Here is a 13,241-nt window from a genome sequence, read left to right on the forward strand (position 1 = left end):
TTTTTTTGCATTTTCATAACTGCAGAAAAAAACGCCTGGTTAATATAAGCCAGCCTGCTTGCATGATAGTTGCGATAAAGGAAAGACCAAAAAAGAAATACTTATTTGTGCTTTGTAGCTACCCTTCATTCTATTTCTATTTTTTGCCGTAGTGTTTGCTGGTATTGGAAGAGAGAATGGGTAGAAGAATTATTTTCTGTAAACTTATTCCTATGACAGTAAACCAAGAATAAGGGGAATGAAACAATCACTGATTATGATCTGCAGATAAGTTCACTGGCGGAGTAAATTAGAAAATTGTTTGATGCAAGTATGATAATAACAGATATACTTTATGACCAACACAATAAAAGTGCTTTTAGAATATAGAAGCCTTTGCTGCAAAATTAATGTATTTGAAAAAAGAAACTTCTCAGTCAACAAGAAATACAATATCTTCTGCTCACTGAAAAATGGTGATACATAATGTTCTTGCAAAGTTATGTGTGGTGTGTTGGTTGTGCAATAGCAAATTTGTGAATGTGGGATACTGATCTTAAAAAGTTTATGTGGTTACATAGTCATAAGGTTTTTGTCTTGCAGAAGACAATCAAACCTATCTTTGACTTCCTAGGATCTTCTAGATGGTAAGCAGTACATGAAACAAGGTAGACAGAGAAGCTCTCTGTTACTGCTAGCAGTTTTTCCAAGACTGCAGCAAAGGTCAGGCTCTGTAACCTGTGTTACATTTGTTTGTGAACTTGGAATATCTTCAGGGCTTTGCTTTGCAGTTTGACTGTGAAAGAGAAGAAATTTGCATGATCTTCCTACAGGAACGTAGAACTTATATTGCTGATATAGAAATCCCAGGGAAAAAAAAATGTTACAAGGCTACATTTGAAATTTCAGAGCTTTCAAATCCTTTAATACTAATTCAAATTAATTTGGAAAAACAAATCATGATGATATCCCAGCCATCATATTCTCACAGGTAATGGTAGTAATGGCATTTGGATGTCGTTAAGACATCCTCACAATTCTCTGTGGGTAATGTAATAGTTGTTTTTTTTTTTAAGTGCAAAGAAAGAATAAATCAAATCATCTGTCAATGTAAAAGACAGGATGTTGATTGCACCAGACACTTCTTCAAGAAATCCAAACTAATGAAGGTTTGTAACAGACCAGACCACATACTGTATAGAAGGAAAAAAAAAAAAGAGCATCTCCCAGTGCCAAAGATGAAGAAGTATAGAGGCATAGATCCCTGCTTCATGATGGAGTCAGAGTCCTTGGCTGTCACAGTTTGAAATACAGCGGTCTTGCACCAAGGAGCGTAGGGTGACGTTTTAGAGATATTTGGTTTTTTCTGCATGAGAGTTTCTGTTTGCCAGCCAGGCACTGGCAATTGCAAAGAAGATGCGAGAAGTAGTTGAATCTTTGTGAAGAGACAATATAAAAATGTTTGAAGACAAACATTTGAATGTAGATCCTATTGGAAAGGACTTGAGCAGATTCAAATACATCTAGAGTATCTCTTACAGAGATTTGTCTCACTCATTCTTAACTGCCTCAGAAGCAGAGATTAAATGTTCACCATACATACCAGTCATAAATAGTTTTTTCAAAACATCATCTTTTCTAGAAAATTTTCACTAATCTTTTTTGAATCTTGAGGTCATTAGGCTACTACCTTGGTTTTTTTTTGTATGTAATATCTTTAGCCATTCTAGTTGCTCTTGTGAAGAGTCTAGTTCAGCAGCATAGAACCAAAAGCTTTCTCAAAGACTTTGCTTCTTGAAGGATAAAGGAGAAACTATTTTTTCCCTTCTGTACAACATATATTCTTGCCCATAAATTATTGTACAAATAGATTCAAAACTTATGCAATACAGATAATTTTGATTTTAATTTTCTGAGAGCACATACAAACAAAGACATTACCAGTTGTCATTGTATTGATGAATATAAAGTTCTGATGTGTTCCTTTCATTGAAGAAATTTTTCCTGATATCCAACCTGAACCTCCCCTGGCACAGCTTGAGGCCATGTCCTCTTGTCCTGTAGCCAGTTGCCTGGAAAAAGAGACCCTTGTATTGAATACATTCTGATACATGGATGTTTATTAAGCATTGTGTTGTTGATTTATTTTTGTTTTTCCAATTGGAAGAGAAATATTCTCAATGAAATACAATGACAGACTAAACCTTACTTTGCAATGTGAAATGTCTTTGTTCTAGCCTTGTGTATCTGAATGTAGATGATGTTTTAATGACATTGAGAAATTATGCAAGTCAACAGCTGATTTTTGAATTCCATGTAATTGGTCATTAAAAATTGTATCACATTAATGGGTTTGGTTTTATTAAACATATTCTAATTAATAAAATGAATTTACTAAGCAATTAGGTAATTACATAATGAGATTGCATTACAAAGTAAAAACTAATAACATTGTGTGAAGAACAGAGATAAGAGTGACAATTGCTGGTATTGAGGTTAACAAGCTACATGTGATTTTACTTAAATGATGACCCTCTATGGGCTATGATTCCTTTTGAGGGATGGAGAAATAAAGAACGGATGTAAATTTCTGTATCTTAAAATACTTTAATTTACAATTATTAAGTGCTCTAAATGTAGTTTAGAAGTTGTAGTAGCCACTTAAAAGAGAAACTGGTGTAATTCTTCAGAATTAATTTTATACAAGTCTGCATTCATTTTCTGACAAGCATGTTTTGAAATATGAGAAGTAACTGTTACTAAAATTCAGGATATTCTGCCACATAATTTATAGTGATGAACAGGGAGTCTGTGAAATTTCTGAATCAGCTATTTAGTAGTTAATAAGCAAAAAGCATATATTCTTTGTGAATATATTAAAAAGTTGTATGAAATCCTCACTCAGTTTATCAAGGGTCCCACAGTGTCAGTGGAGGCTGTGCTGGTAAGCTGTCCCCAAATAATCTTGCTTCCTCTCTCTCCCATACAACCCCATGGGCTATTATGGTATTGGATAGAAGGTGCAGGGGAAATTCTTGGATTGGCTTGGCTTTATTCCAGCTGCAGAGTCTCTCATTTCCCTCCAATTCTTTCTTAATTTTTTCTGTTCTTTTTGGCTAATGGTCTAAAGCTGAGTTTCTCAGACCAAGATACAGAGATATGGATATTAATCTAGCTGTGAGTACTATCAGAGATGTTGAACTCTGACTGTTTTGGTTAGTTTTCATCACCACTGAGTTTTCTGTTCAAATCAAAGTCAACTGAAGTGTAGAGACTGGAGCCTAACTTTGAGTAGAATAGTTTGAAAAGTACAGCTACTGTTTGAATAATTGAACTTTGTAGTGATTTTTAAAATACGTGCACAACAGATATAGGCAATCATCTTTCCCACACACAGATTTGTGTCATTACAGATTTACACAGAAATGGTTATGATTCCCTGCTTTTTGTGCATAGCTGCATACAACGTGGACATGCCTGGAGAAGAGAAGGCTCTGGGGGAAGCCTATGGCACCTTTCAGACGTAAAGGAGATCTGCAGTAGGGCCTGGAGAGGGGCCTTTTACAAGGGCGCATAGTGGCAGGACAAGGGGGAATGGCTTTAAACTGAATGAGGTTTAGATTAGGTACTAGGATTTCTTACTGTGAGGGTAGTGAGGCATTGAACAGGTTGTCCATAGTGGTTGTGCACTCCTCATGTTGAGCTGATCAAGACCTGGTCTAGTGGAAGTTTCCCTGTCTGTGGCAGTGGGTTTGGAACTAGATGATCTTAAATGTCCCTTTCAACCCAAACCATTCTATGGTTCTCTTATTTTTATAGTATTTTTGCATTGTTTTACTGTCTGTGACATTTTGTGTCCTCCTTGTTTAAAAAATGGAAACTTTACAGGGATGTTCATCTATAAAGCATAGTACTTGTTTAATAAGAAACTGTTTTTTAAAAATTACTCTTAGGAAGAAAGGTAATGTGCTTTCCTTTTTCCTTGTCAATTATTTATTTGATAATAATTAATGGGAGGCTTTAGCTTTGTATTGCGTTTCAGCATTACATATTCTCTATTTCAAACATGATTTTTTTGAAAAACACGCTAGTAGTTTCATCACTTTTTTTTCCTGATAGGTCAGGAAAAGTATCCATAAGGTAACTGTTCTAAACTCTTGCAGTTAAACCAACAGTGCACTGAGTGGTCTTGAAAGGATTTTATTTTTTTTTTTTTAACTACTTTAATGAAGTTAAAAGTATAGATGCTCAACCATGCAAATCCTTGAGATTATTTTACGTTCATTTTCATGCTTTAGCGGGTAAGTTCTTTAAAAATTGATAGTCTCTTTTTTGCCTGCATCCAAATCAAAGTACACATCTTTGTTCCATAGTCATATATTTTTGCTCACTTAAATCAGCTTAGGATCTTAATGGACACATGGGTACGTGGGTGTATCTTCCCAACTTCACTGGCCTGAAAATTGTATGACAAAATACATTTAAGATTACAGATGACAGAAAATAATGAAGTATCTTAACATACTTCACATTTATGTTTACTCGTACTCAAAATGTTTCTGGTGTTAAAAACCATGAAAAAAAATTAGTTTTGTTTGTCCAGTTCTAATCACATTGGTGTATCACATCACTGCAATACCAGGCAGAAATAAAGCATCACCAAGCTTTTGCTAGTAGCAAGACAGCTGAAGAAACAGCTCAGGAAGAAATGAAGCATTGAGACAGGGAAGAAGCAGTGCATCAGCATTTTAGTAATGTAAAAAGATATGTTTTTGGTTTTTTTTTTTACCTGAAATTTAGATTGGTCAACTCTTTCTCTGGCAAGGTGTTAAGGATTGTGTTTCTACCAGGCTATAATGTTCCAGGATGGATTTATCTTAAATTTTCCTTAGGATAACATTTGTAAAAGAAACAATTAGTAACTGAAAAACATCCTACAGGATGCAAAATCTTAATTGATACATTTAAAATATCTGTGACAAAACTGGTAAAAGATTGTAACAATGTCAATGTTTTTGTTAATGCAAGAACTGGTTTTTTATAGCTCTTCACTGTGGTTTTGATAGCTCAACGATGTGGCATGGGTGTCATATTTGCCAGAAGCCAATACTTCTTCTGTATTATATAATTTCTGTAAAAAGCCTTCAGGTAGAGGCAATATATTAATGTTATGATGCTAAATGTATCTGTCACAGGAAACATTTAAATTATTTTTATACTTCAGTCAAAGGACTGTGGCTCATCAGTTTGTCTAGATCCAGCAGCATGAAGCATGGTGGTAGAAGTATTGCAGTTACAGAGAAGAAGGCTGTTCTGCAAGAGCTGCCAAGTCAGCTGGACAGCCGTGTCCAATGTATGTTAATATCCCTATACTAATATGCATGTTGTACTTTTACCCAGTTGTTTTAGGACTGAAAATGTAATCTGACTTTCCAGCATTGAGGAGAATGAGCAGTGATTTACAAAAGGGAAATAACAGTTGCATAACAGTAACATTACAGTTACTTTTTCTGATCATATAATTTTTAACAAGAAGATAGATATTTCCTTGTTCTGTAGATTTTCCTTTGAAGATAAATTCTTTCCAAAAAATATCATGTTTTACCTTTTACCATCATAATTTTTCTGCAGCTGGTCAATTGCCTTTCAATTTTAGCTAAATAATTAATTTACTGGTTGAAATGTGTCTTATCCCATTTATTCAATCATCTGTGAAGCCCTCATATATTTTAAAAGACATATAAAAATCATACAACACTTAATCCTTCACTAACTGGGATTTTTAAAAAAACAACAAGCCAACATATAACAGCTTATAAAATACTTCTACTACTCTGGTCTTTTTGTATATTTTTTTCTATAAAGATAGCAGTGTGATAAAACACTTTGTTGAAAAAGTGCAATAAAAGTACTAAGAAAGTAGTGTAGCTTCTGTCTCTTTGTCTGTGATAATCACATAAGGGATGTTATTTCCACTTATCAAATACATCCTCATGATACTGCAGAATTTCAGATCAGACAAACTGGTGTGAAAATCATTGTTATTACATATAACTGCATATAAGCTTTTAAACTTTGTAATTTCTTGGTCCATAGTTTAAAAAGTTTTGGTCATTCTAGTGTACTATTGCACAAAATGATAAAAAAAAGAGAAAGCAGTGGAAATAATAAGGAAGATAACACTTCATTTTTAAAATACTTTGTAGTTATTTTTATTCTTAAGGTAATAGAATTTATTATATTAGTAATTTATTTCACAAAATAAAAAAAATCTAGGATAATGGCTGCAGAGAATTTACAGATACCGTGTAGTAATCACTTATACCAATATGAATTTTAACAAATCAAATATAATGTGATCCCATCACACATCACAGGTATAAACTGGCAGCGACATTCAGAGGTTTTTATTTCTCCTTCATGAGGGGAGAGTTTTCTAGTAATTTTCAGTCTTTTCTGAGCTCATACTAGTAGTTTTGTACTTGATCTGCAGTTCACACTCATCATTCTCTTGTTCTTGGAATAAATAGATCCTTTAGTGATTGGGAATCTATTTATTATACTGAACATTCTGTTATCATACTGAACACTGCTGGTTCCTCGACCCAGCACTTGCTCTTGCACTTTTCTTAATCTGCCTCTTATTCCTAATTTGTCTCAATATTAGTGACTATGAAAATTTGAGCTCTAGTTGTTCTCTTTAATTTTTTTTATTCTCTCAGTTTTTGTTTACAGATAAAGTAATTCTCCACATCTATCTGAACTAACCTATTTAATTGCTTGTATAACAAGTTTTGATACTATTTAATCTTTGTCCCTTCTTTGCCTGTTTCTGGTTTAACAACATCATTCTTGTTCAGGTGCACTGTTTGCATTTTAAGCATGATTGGATGGTGACAACCATCACCTACCATTTTCAAAGTACAGACAAAATAATGAATAAATAATAAAAAGCTTTTACCTGGAAGCATGTGGGGTCACTGAGCAAATGCATATTGTCATGAAAGTAGCACATGCCAATGAATTTTGATGTCCTAAGGTGAGAAAAAAATATAAGATAACAATGCAGACCGAATTATTTCAAGAGGGTGTGTGCATAACTTTATTTTGTTTATTTAAATATAGAATAATGACTGAGAATCCTCTTTTGAGGCTTAAAATAGCTTTGATTTTTTAATACTCCACTATAATTAGGTCAAGTTAGTAGTACTTGGTACTTGTTCAGTATGCTGACACTGGAATGCATTTTGAATGCAAGAATATAAGCTGTTCTCTAAAGTGACAGGAGAGATGCTATTGCCTTTTTTATTCCAGCTGTACACATGTAATTGCAGCAGTAGTTAATTGTTGAAGAATTGCCTTTAACTGAAATATTGAACTAATATTTTTCTTCTACTTTCAGTGGCCCGAGTTATAAATTCCAAATACAGAGAATTTAATGATGTTGTTTCTTTGTATTATTTCTACTTGCATATTAAATATTTAGAAAAAATTGATTCCAATTTTATACATGGTATCATATTAAAAATCCTTTTAAAAAGTTTTAGAGGGTTTTTAGATAAAAACATTTTTTTTCAGTGGACTTAATTTATACTGTTAGTGGAGTTTATTGGACCAAGTCAGTTTGACAAAATATTTTAAAACTGAGATTATTAAAATATAGTGTAATTGCATAGTGTGAATTTAAATGTTGCTAATATTTTGTTTAGGGAAGGCATTCTATAGAATACTTCCTACTTGCGTATTTTATCTGCTCTATATAGCCTTTAACCAGAATGTGTAGAGCGTTTTTATGCAGCACTGAAAAAATACCATTTTTATTCTTAAAAATATAATTCATTTCTATATATAGACATTAAGTACTACTTGTTGAAGTACAGTACTGTCTTCTTTGTTAACTGTATTTTTTCAGGCTATTGCAAAGTTATCTTATAATCCCAAACTCCTCTGTCTTCCTCCCACATGCGCGTGGTGTTGCTTTACTCTAGCACGCTGTTGAATGATCACAGCTGTGGGAAGACGAGAGGGAGCACTGTGCTGAGTGCCATCATAATACACTCATTCTGTAGGAAGAGACAGAGCAGCACCTTACACAGACACTGTTTCTGTGGTACCTTTGTATCAGTGAAAGGATGTAGTTATGTCTTTGATGTGCAGCAAGGGGGGCTAGAAAATATCATGACCACTACTGCAAGCTCTGAGTAATATTATATCCTTGATTGTTAATGGAGAAGTAAGTATATATGCTTACATTAAGTACTCTTGTGTTGAATAAGAAGGTAGCAATGACTGTTCAGCTTCTTTTTTTCACCACACACAATGTGATGTGAGGAATGAAATCAGAAGGCTGTTCTGCTGCACAGTGACTTTTATGTGGTCTTGTAAGTGATACTAGGTCAGATAAAAATATGCAGCCATGACCATGATACAGAGGAAATCAAAAACACTCACTGAAGAAAACATTCCTGAGAATGTTTAAGAGCAGGTTCTGTTGCTTCTTTAGCTTTCTTCTCAGATATTGTACTGAAATTTAGTTAATTGATGTTAACTTACAGTATGTATTTGCCTTTTGAATAGGCATTTTTGAATGCCTGTTCATTCAGGTAGGCAAAGGATTCAATACTTACGTTTACTGTTTTTTGGATTTTTTACATGTACTTAATTTGGAGGTGGAAGAGAATTGAGGAATGAATTCCACTGGATTAGTAGACATATTTTGAAATACAGTTGAATGTCAAAGCAGGATAGGAGATGTGTTACAAAAGTATGGACAGCTGGAAGACTATTGGAAGATTATTGGAATTAGGTTTTTTATTAGTGCTTAATGTAGCTAATTTTCACTGCTGTATAAGTACAACAGTTTTAACCACTTCAGGCTTTAAAATACAATGTTTTCCTCAGAATTCTTGTGCTAATAAACTTTATAAAATGCTTCTGTGGTAGTAGATTGGAAAAAGGGGGGTACACTAATACATATATGCAATGGTGGCTAGTGTCTTTTGGAATAGTCAAGATCATGGTTCACCTCAGCACGGATTTCTCTGGCTGACTTTACAGAATATTTTGTGACAAAGTCTAACTTCAAGAATTGTTTTTCAGAGTGAAGGGAATGAATAATAATTAGAAATTACAGGGGTTTTGTAATTTTTATCTTAAAAATATTTAAAATAACATATAAATGTGTTAATTCCAGTCTGCATAAATGGAAGCCATGAATTGTATAATACATTTTGTCAAGATTTTGTGTCGTAAATGCTTTAGTTAAAATCCTACAGTGTACATGATACTAACAAATGAGTATTTTTAAATTACTACTTTTGCACTAAGGAAGCATATAACTCAAAGACCTATGAGGAAAATTTTTTCTTGTGTAGTCCACTAGGTTAAATATCCACAGCTTTCCTGTGTCTTCTTCCACAGTTCCTATGAGTATAAATAACTCTGGAGATAGAGACATCTTGAATTCTGCATGTGAGGCATGCAAGAAGAACATAAGGCAAGTGCAGAGGCACTTCTGTGTAGCTGTTTCATGCCATTCAGGCAGGTCAGGAAAAGACAGAGGCTAAGATCAGAGTCAGACACATTTGTTTGCCTCAGTTATATGATTTACAGCTAGCAAAATTATCCAATTTGTGCAGAAGGCACTGTTCCAGTACTCCAGAGTGTGGGGGTGTACACATCAGTGTAAGAGACAGAGCACTCCTATAGGCAAGGTAAAGCCCTCCATGATATTTCCATTAATTTCATTAGTAACCAAAAGGTAAAGCAAATTGAAAATTTTTGTATAATTTGAGTCACAAATGGATTTTGGGATAGAGTGGAGAACAAAAGTGTAGGGAGACAGGCCTTTTTTGCCATTTGCCACTGTGGGGTGGTGAAATAAGGAGAACCACAATGTACTCCAGTTTTTGTAGACACAGCAAACTTACTCTGTCTTTGCAGTCTGTAAGTGAAAGAATCAATACAAGGCATAGAGTTTTATTAAACCTGAAGTTTTGCTTTTCTGCAGGGCAGAGTAATGTTGCAAAATTCCAGCACTACTTTAAATCCAATACTCTGGAGAGTAGTCTCACACCCATTTGTAAATCTCCAAAAACAGTTGAGTGTATTTATTTCTTGTAGTATCAGTCAAGCATGATCCACTGAGCTAATTCTGAAAATCTTAGTTTTATTTAGGTGCTTCTTCTTTCTCAGTTTGCTAATTCTGGATAAGATTGACAGTGAGTCTTCAGTGAAAACAGGAGTTTCAAGCAGATATTCAGTAGAATTTTTCATTGCAGTTCATCAAATGTGAGAACTCACTGGAATGCATAAGGATGCTAAGTTTTTATAATCAAAAAGTCAATTTAATTTCTTCATCAGTGTTATTTTAACAAGAGATTGAAAACACGTTTAGCTGTTTTTTTCTTTAGAGACAATAATTACACATTAAAGTAGTGATTATTTTAGTGGTCTATAAAATTTCAACCAATCAGGTCCATATAGAATGAGGATAGAATCACTGCCAAAATATTCACTAATCTTAAAAAAATTAGAATATGTTGCCCATTTACAAGAGAAATAGTTTTCATTAAACTTGCAATTGTGCAGTTCTGAAAATTCAAAAAGTTGTCCAAAATATGTATTGAACTGATTAGAATGCAATGTTTCTCATCAAATCAATGCTGCTCCACTTTAATTTTTAATTATAAAATGTCCTCTACACGTGGTTCCATGCACTTGTTTGAAATATACCATGGAAAAAATAATCAAAAGAGGTTTCCTACATGTAATATATATGAACTATTGACAGCCCTTTGCAAGCGTTTTAACTTAAAAAAATTCTGAAAACAACCTGTTATTTTGTTTCACTTTGTTTTATTTTTAATAACTTCAAAATTCAGCATGGGGATAAACCATGACAATGACCACCCATCCTGTGCAGATGGTGTCCATATCATGTCTGGGGAATGGATTAAAGGTCAAAATCTTGGGGATGTTTCATGGTCCCAGTGCAGCAGAGAAGATCTGGAAAGATTTCTCAGGTATATAATTCAAGAAAAGACCTCTTACTGTATGTCATTTAGAGATGGATGCAATTAATATACTGAAATAATAAGTTTTCAATTTTTTTTACTCCTGTGGGAGATTTGTTTTGCAAAATCTATCAAAATATTTTAAATCATCACAATCTAATATTAGATTTATTGATATCTGTTTTCAGCAATTACATTGATTTTTATATTTTCATGAGTATATGATTATAATTTTATATACTTATATAAAATTTTTTATGTGTCACTATGTTTACTATATATAAATATGCTGTGTTCTGAAATGTTTGGCCACTAAAACCTTTACCCTTTAAGTAAGTTTTATGCTAAAATGTTGTCCAGCACTTTTCTGAAATGCTGATCAATGATATTATCTTTCTACAAATGTACAATAACAGAACATATTAACTTATAATAAGCAGGTCATATCATTTTAAACATGAGCAGCAGTCCAATGCTGATGAATAAGAAAATTATAATTGTCCATGTATTTTGAATATTGCATGCAAGTTTAAGTTGGCATGGCAACCAGACCCTCAGATTTCTCAGCATGTGAATCTCTGCATATTACCAGGTCAAAGGCCAGTAACTGTCTGGTACAAACGAATCCTCAGAGCCTCAATTCTGTGATTATTCCCTCTAAGCTCCCAGGAATGACGTACACTGCAGATGAGCAGTGTCAGATTCTTTTTGGACCAACTGCTTCCTTTTGCCAAGAAATGCAGGTAAGGCTGTGTCTGTACTTCAGAAAATGCATCTACTATCTGATTTTTGTGTGAGAGTAACTTTTGTATGTGTGTTTGATAGAAAGAAAATATAGTATCTTTGAAGGAATAATTTTACACTTGCTTTCCAAAAATTAATATGCACATATTCATTGGTTTATCTTGTAAGTCTTGCTTTAGGTTTCTGAATATCTTGAAGCATGTTTTATTGATTCTTCCCTTGTACTTTAGAAACTTAAGATGTAATAGTGTTAAGATAGCCTGTTGCAGCAAGTGGAATATTTGCAATTTATTATTTAGGTTCTATTTTATTACGGCTTGGGTACTGAGCATCCATTTCTGACCTTCAGAAGATTATGCTGTGCCTGTGCAAATTGGGAGGAGTAATAGTGGTGTTAACTGGGCTCTCTGCACCTCTGAGCCCAGGCAGAGCTGTACAGTGCCATGATAAGAGGAATTCCAGTACTTAAGTTAGTTTGCTGACCTTGCTTCATGCCAGTGTGAGGCAGTGTCACTATATTAGCCTTAAAAAGAGAGGATTGCAAAATTGAACAGGTCTTCCTCATTTTATGAGCTAATACGAGTAGACATCTGATTGAAGAAGCAGTTAAAGGATTATTTACAGAGAAAAGTCAACCTTTTTTAGCACCAGCAGGAGAGACTAAACATATTTGATGCCCTTAGGACACTAACCAAGACAGGATGGGAAGGCAATATACAAACATGTAAAGAGAATGGAGTATGGATTGATAGAGCAGGCACTAGAGGAACTGTGAAATAAAATTTTTTTAGAATCCATGGGCAGATAGCCTGAAAAGGTTAGGAGTACTAAACAGGAAAACAGAATTCCTTTCTCCTTAGTTCTTCAGTTCTCTTCCTGTTTTCAGTTTGGAGATAGTACTGTTTCTTCAGAAACTTTCACCTAAACTAAGCTTTATCTAAAAGATTCTCGAAGGAAACATTGCAGTACATATACTGCTAAGGCATGCTGAGAGTGGTATAGTTGAATAGAAAAGGAAAAAACAGACATAGTTTAATGGATTTTTTCCTAGATGTCTTATTGAAAATATTTTCACTCTGGATATGAGGATATGAGCAGTAAATCTCAATGTCACAATTCTACAGATATTCTTCATTACTTCCAAGTGCTTTTCTTAAGAATTTCAACCTCTGTCTTGATTTTCAGTACATTGCTTTCAATAGAAGGATGTAATTTCTGTTTTTCATTCTCTGGAAGCCTATTTTGAACAAGAAAATGGTAGTGTGTTTAGTATTTCTTTTGGATCTTCTTTAAAGGTTAAAGATTCTCAAAAGTAATTGAAGAAAGAGACAAACGTCAAGATTTTCTGTTGCATAATACCTTTATATACTTTTCATTTGTCTGGATAAATTCCCTTCCTATTACCTATGTGTTTTGTTCTTATTCATATATTTAAATTCAGATAGTCAAGGTGTCCTGTGCCTGTTGAGCTTGTCATAGATTCAGTAAATATTCTTCCTTCAA

At 33.8% G+C, this 13,241-nt stretch overlaps 1 protein-coding gene across 2 annotated transcripts in view; it reads left to right on the plus strand.

Annotated features, from left to right (window-relative positions):
* The window catches only part of ADAMTS19 (ADAM metallopeptidase with thrombospondin type 1 motif 19), a 130,590-nt gene that overhangs the window by 67,688 nt on the left and 49,661 nt on the right, over positions 1 to 13,241 (plus strand). Inside the window, exons 9-10 of one of the 2 annotated variants that reach the window (XM_059874150.1) lie at positions 10,863 to 11,003; positions 11,587 to 11,737. In XM_059874150.1, the coding sequence (XP_059730133.1) occupies positions 10,863 to 11,003; positions 11,587 to 11,737 (292 nt within the window). The remainder of the gene's footprint in view (positions 1 to 10,862; positions 11,004 to 11,586; positions 11,738 to 13,241) is intronic. The other variant, XM_059874151.1, reaches the window with a different exon arrangement.

This window comes from Haemorhous mexicanus, chromosome Z, assembly GCF_027477595.1.
Source record: "Haemorhous mexicanus isolate bHaeMex1 chromosome Z, bHaeMex1.pri, whole genome shotgun sequence".
In the NCBI taxonomy this organism is placed as follows: Eukaryota; Metazoa; Chordata; class Aves; order Passeriformes; family Fringillidae; genus Haemorhous; species Haemorhous mexicanus.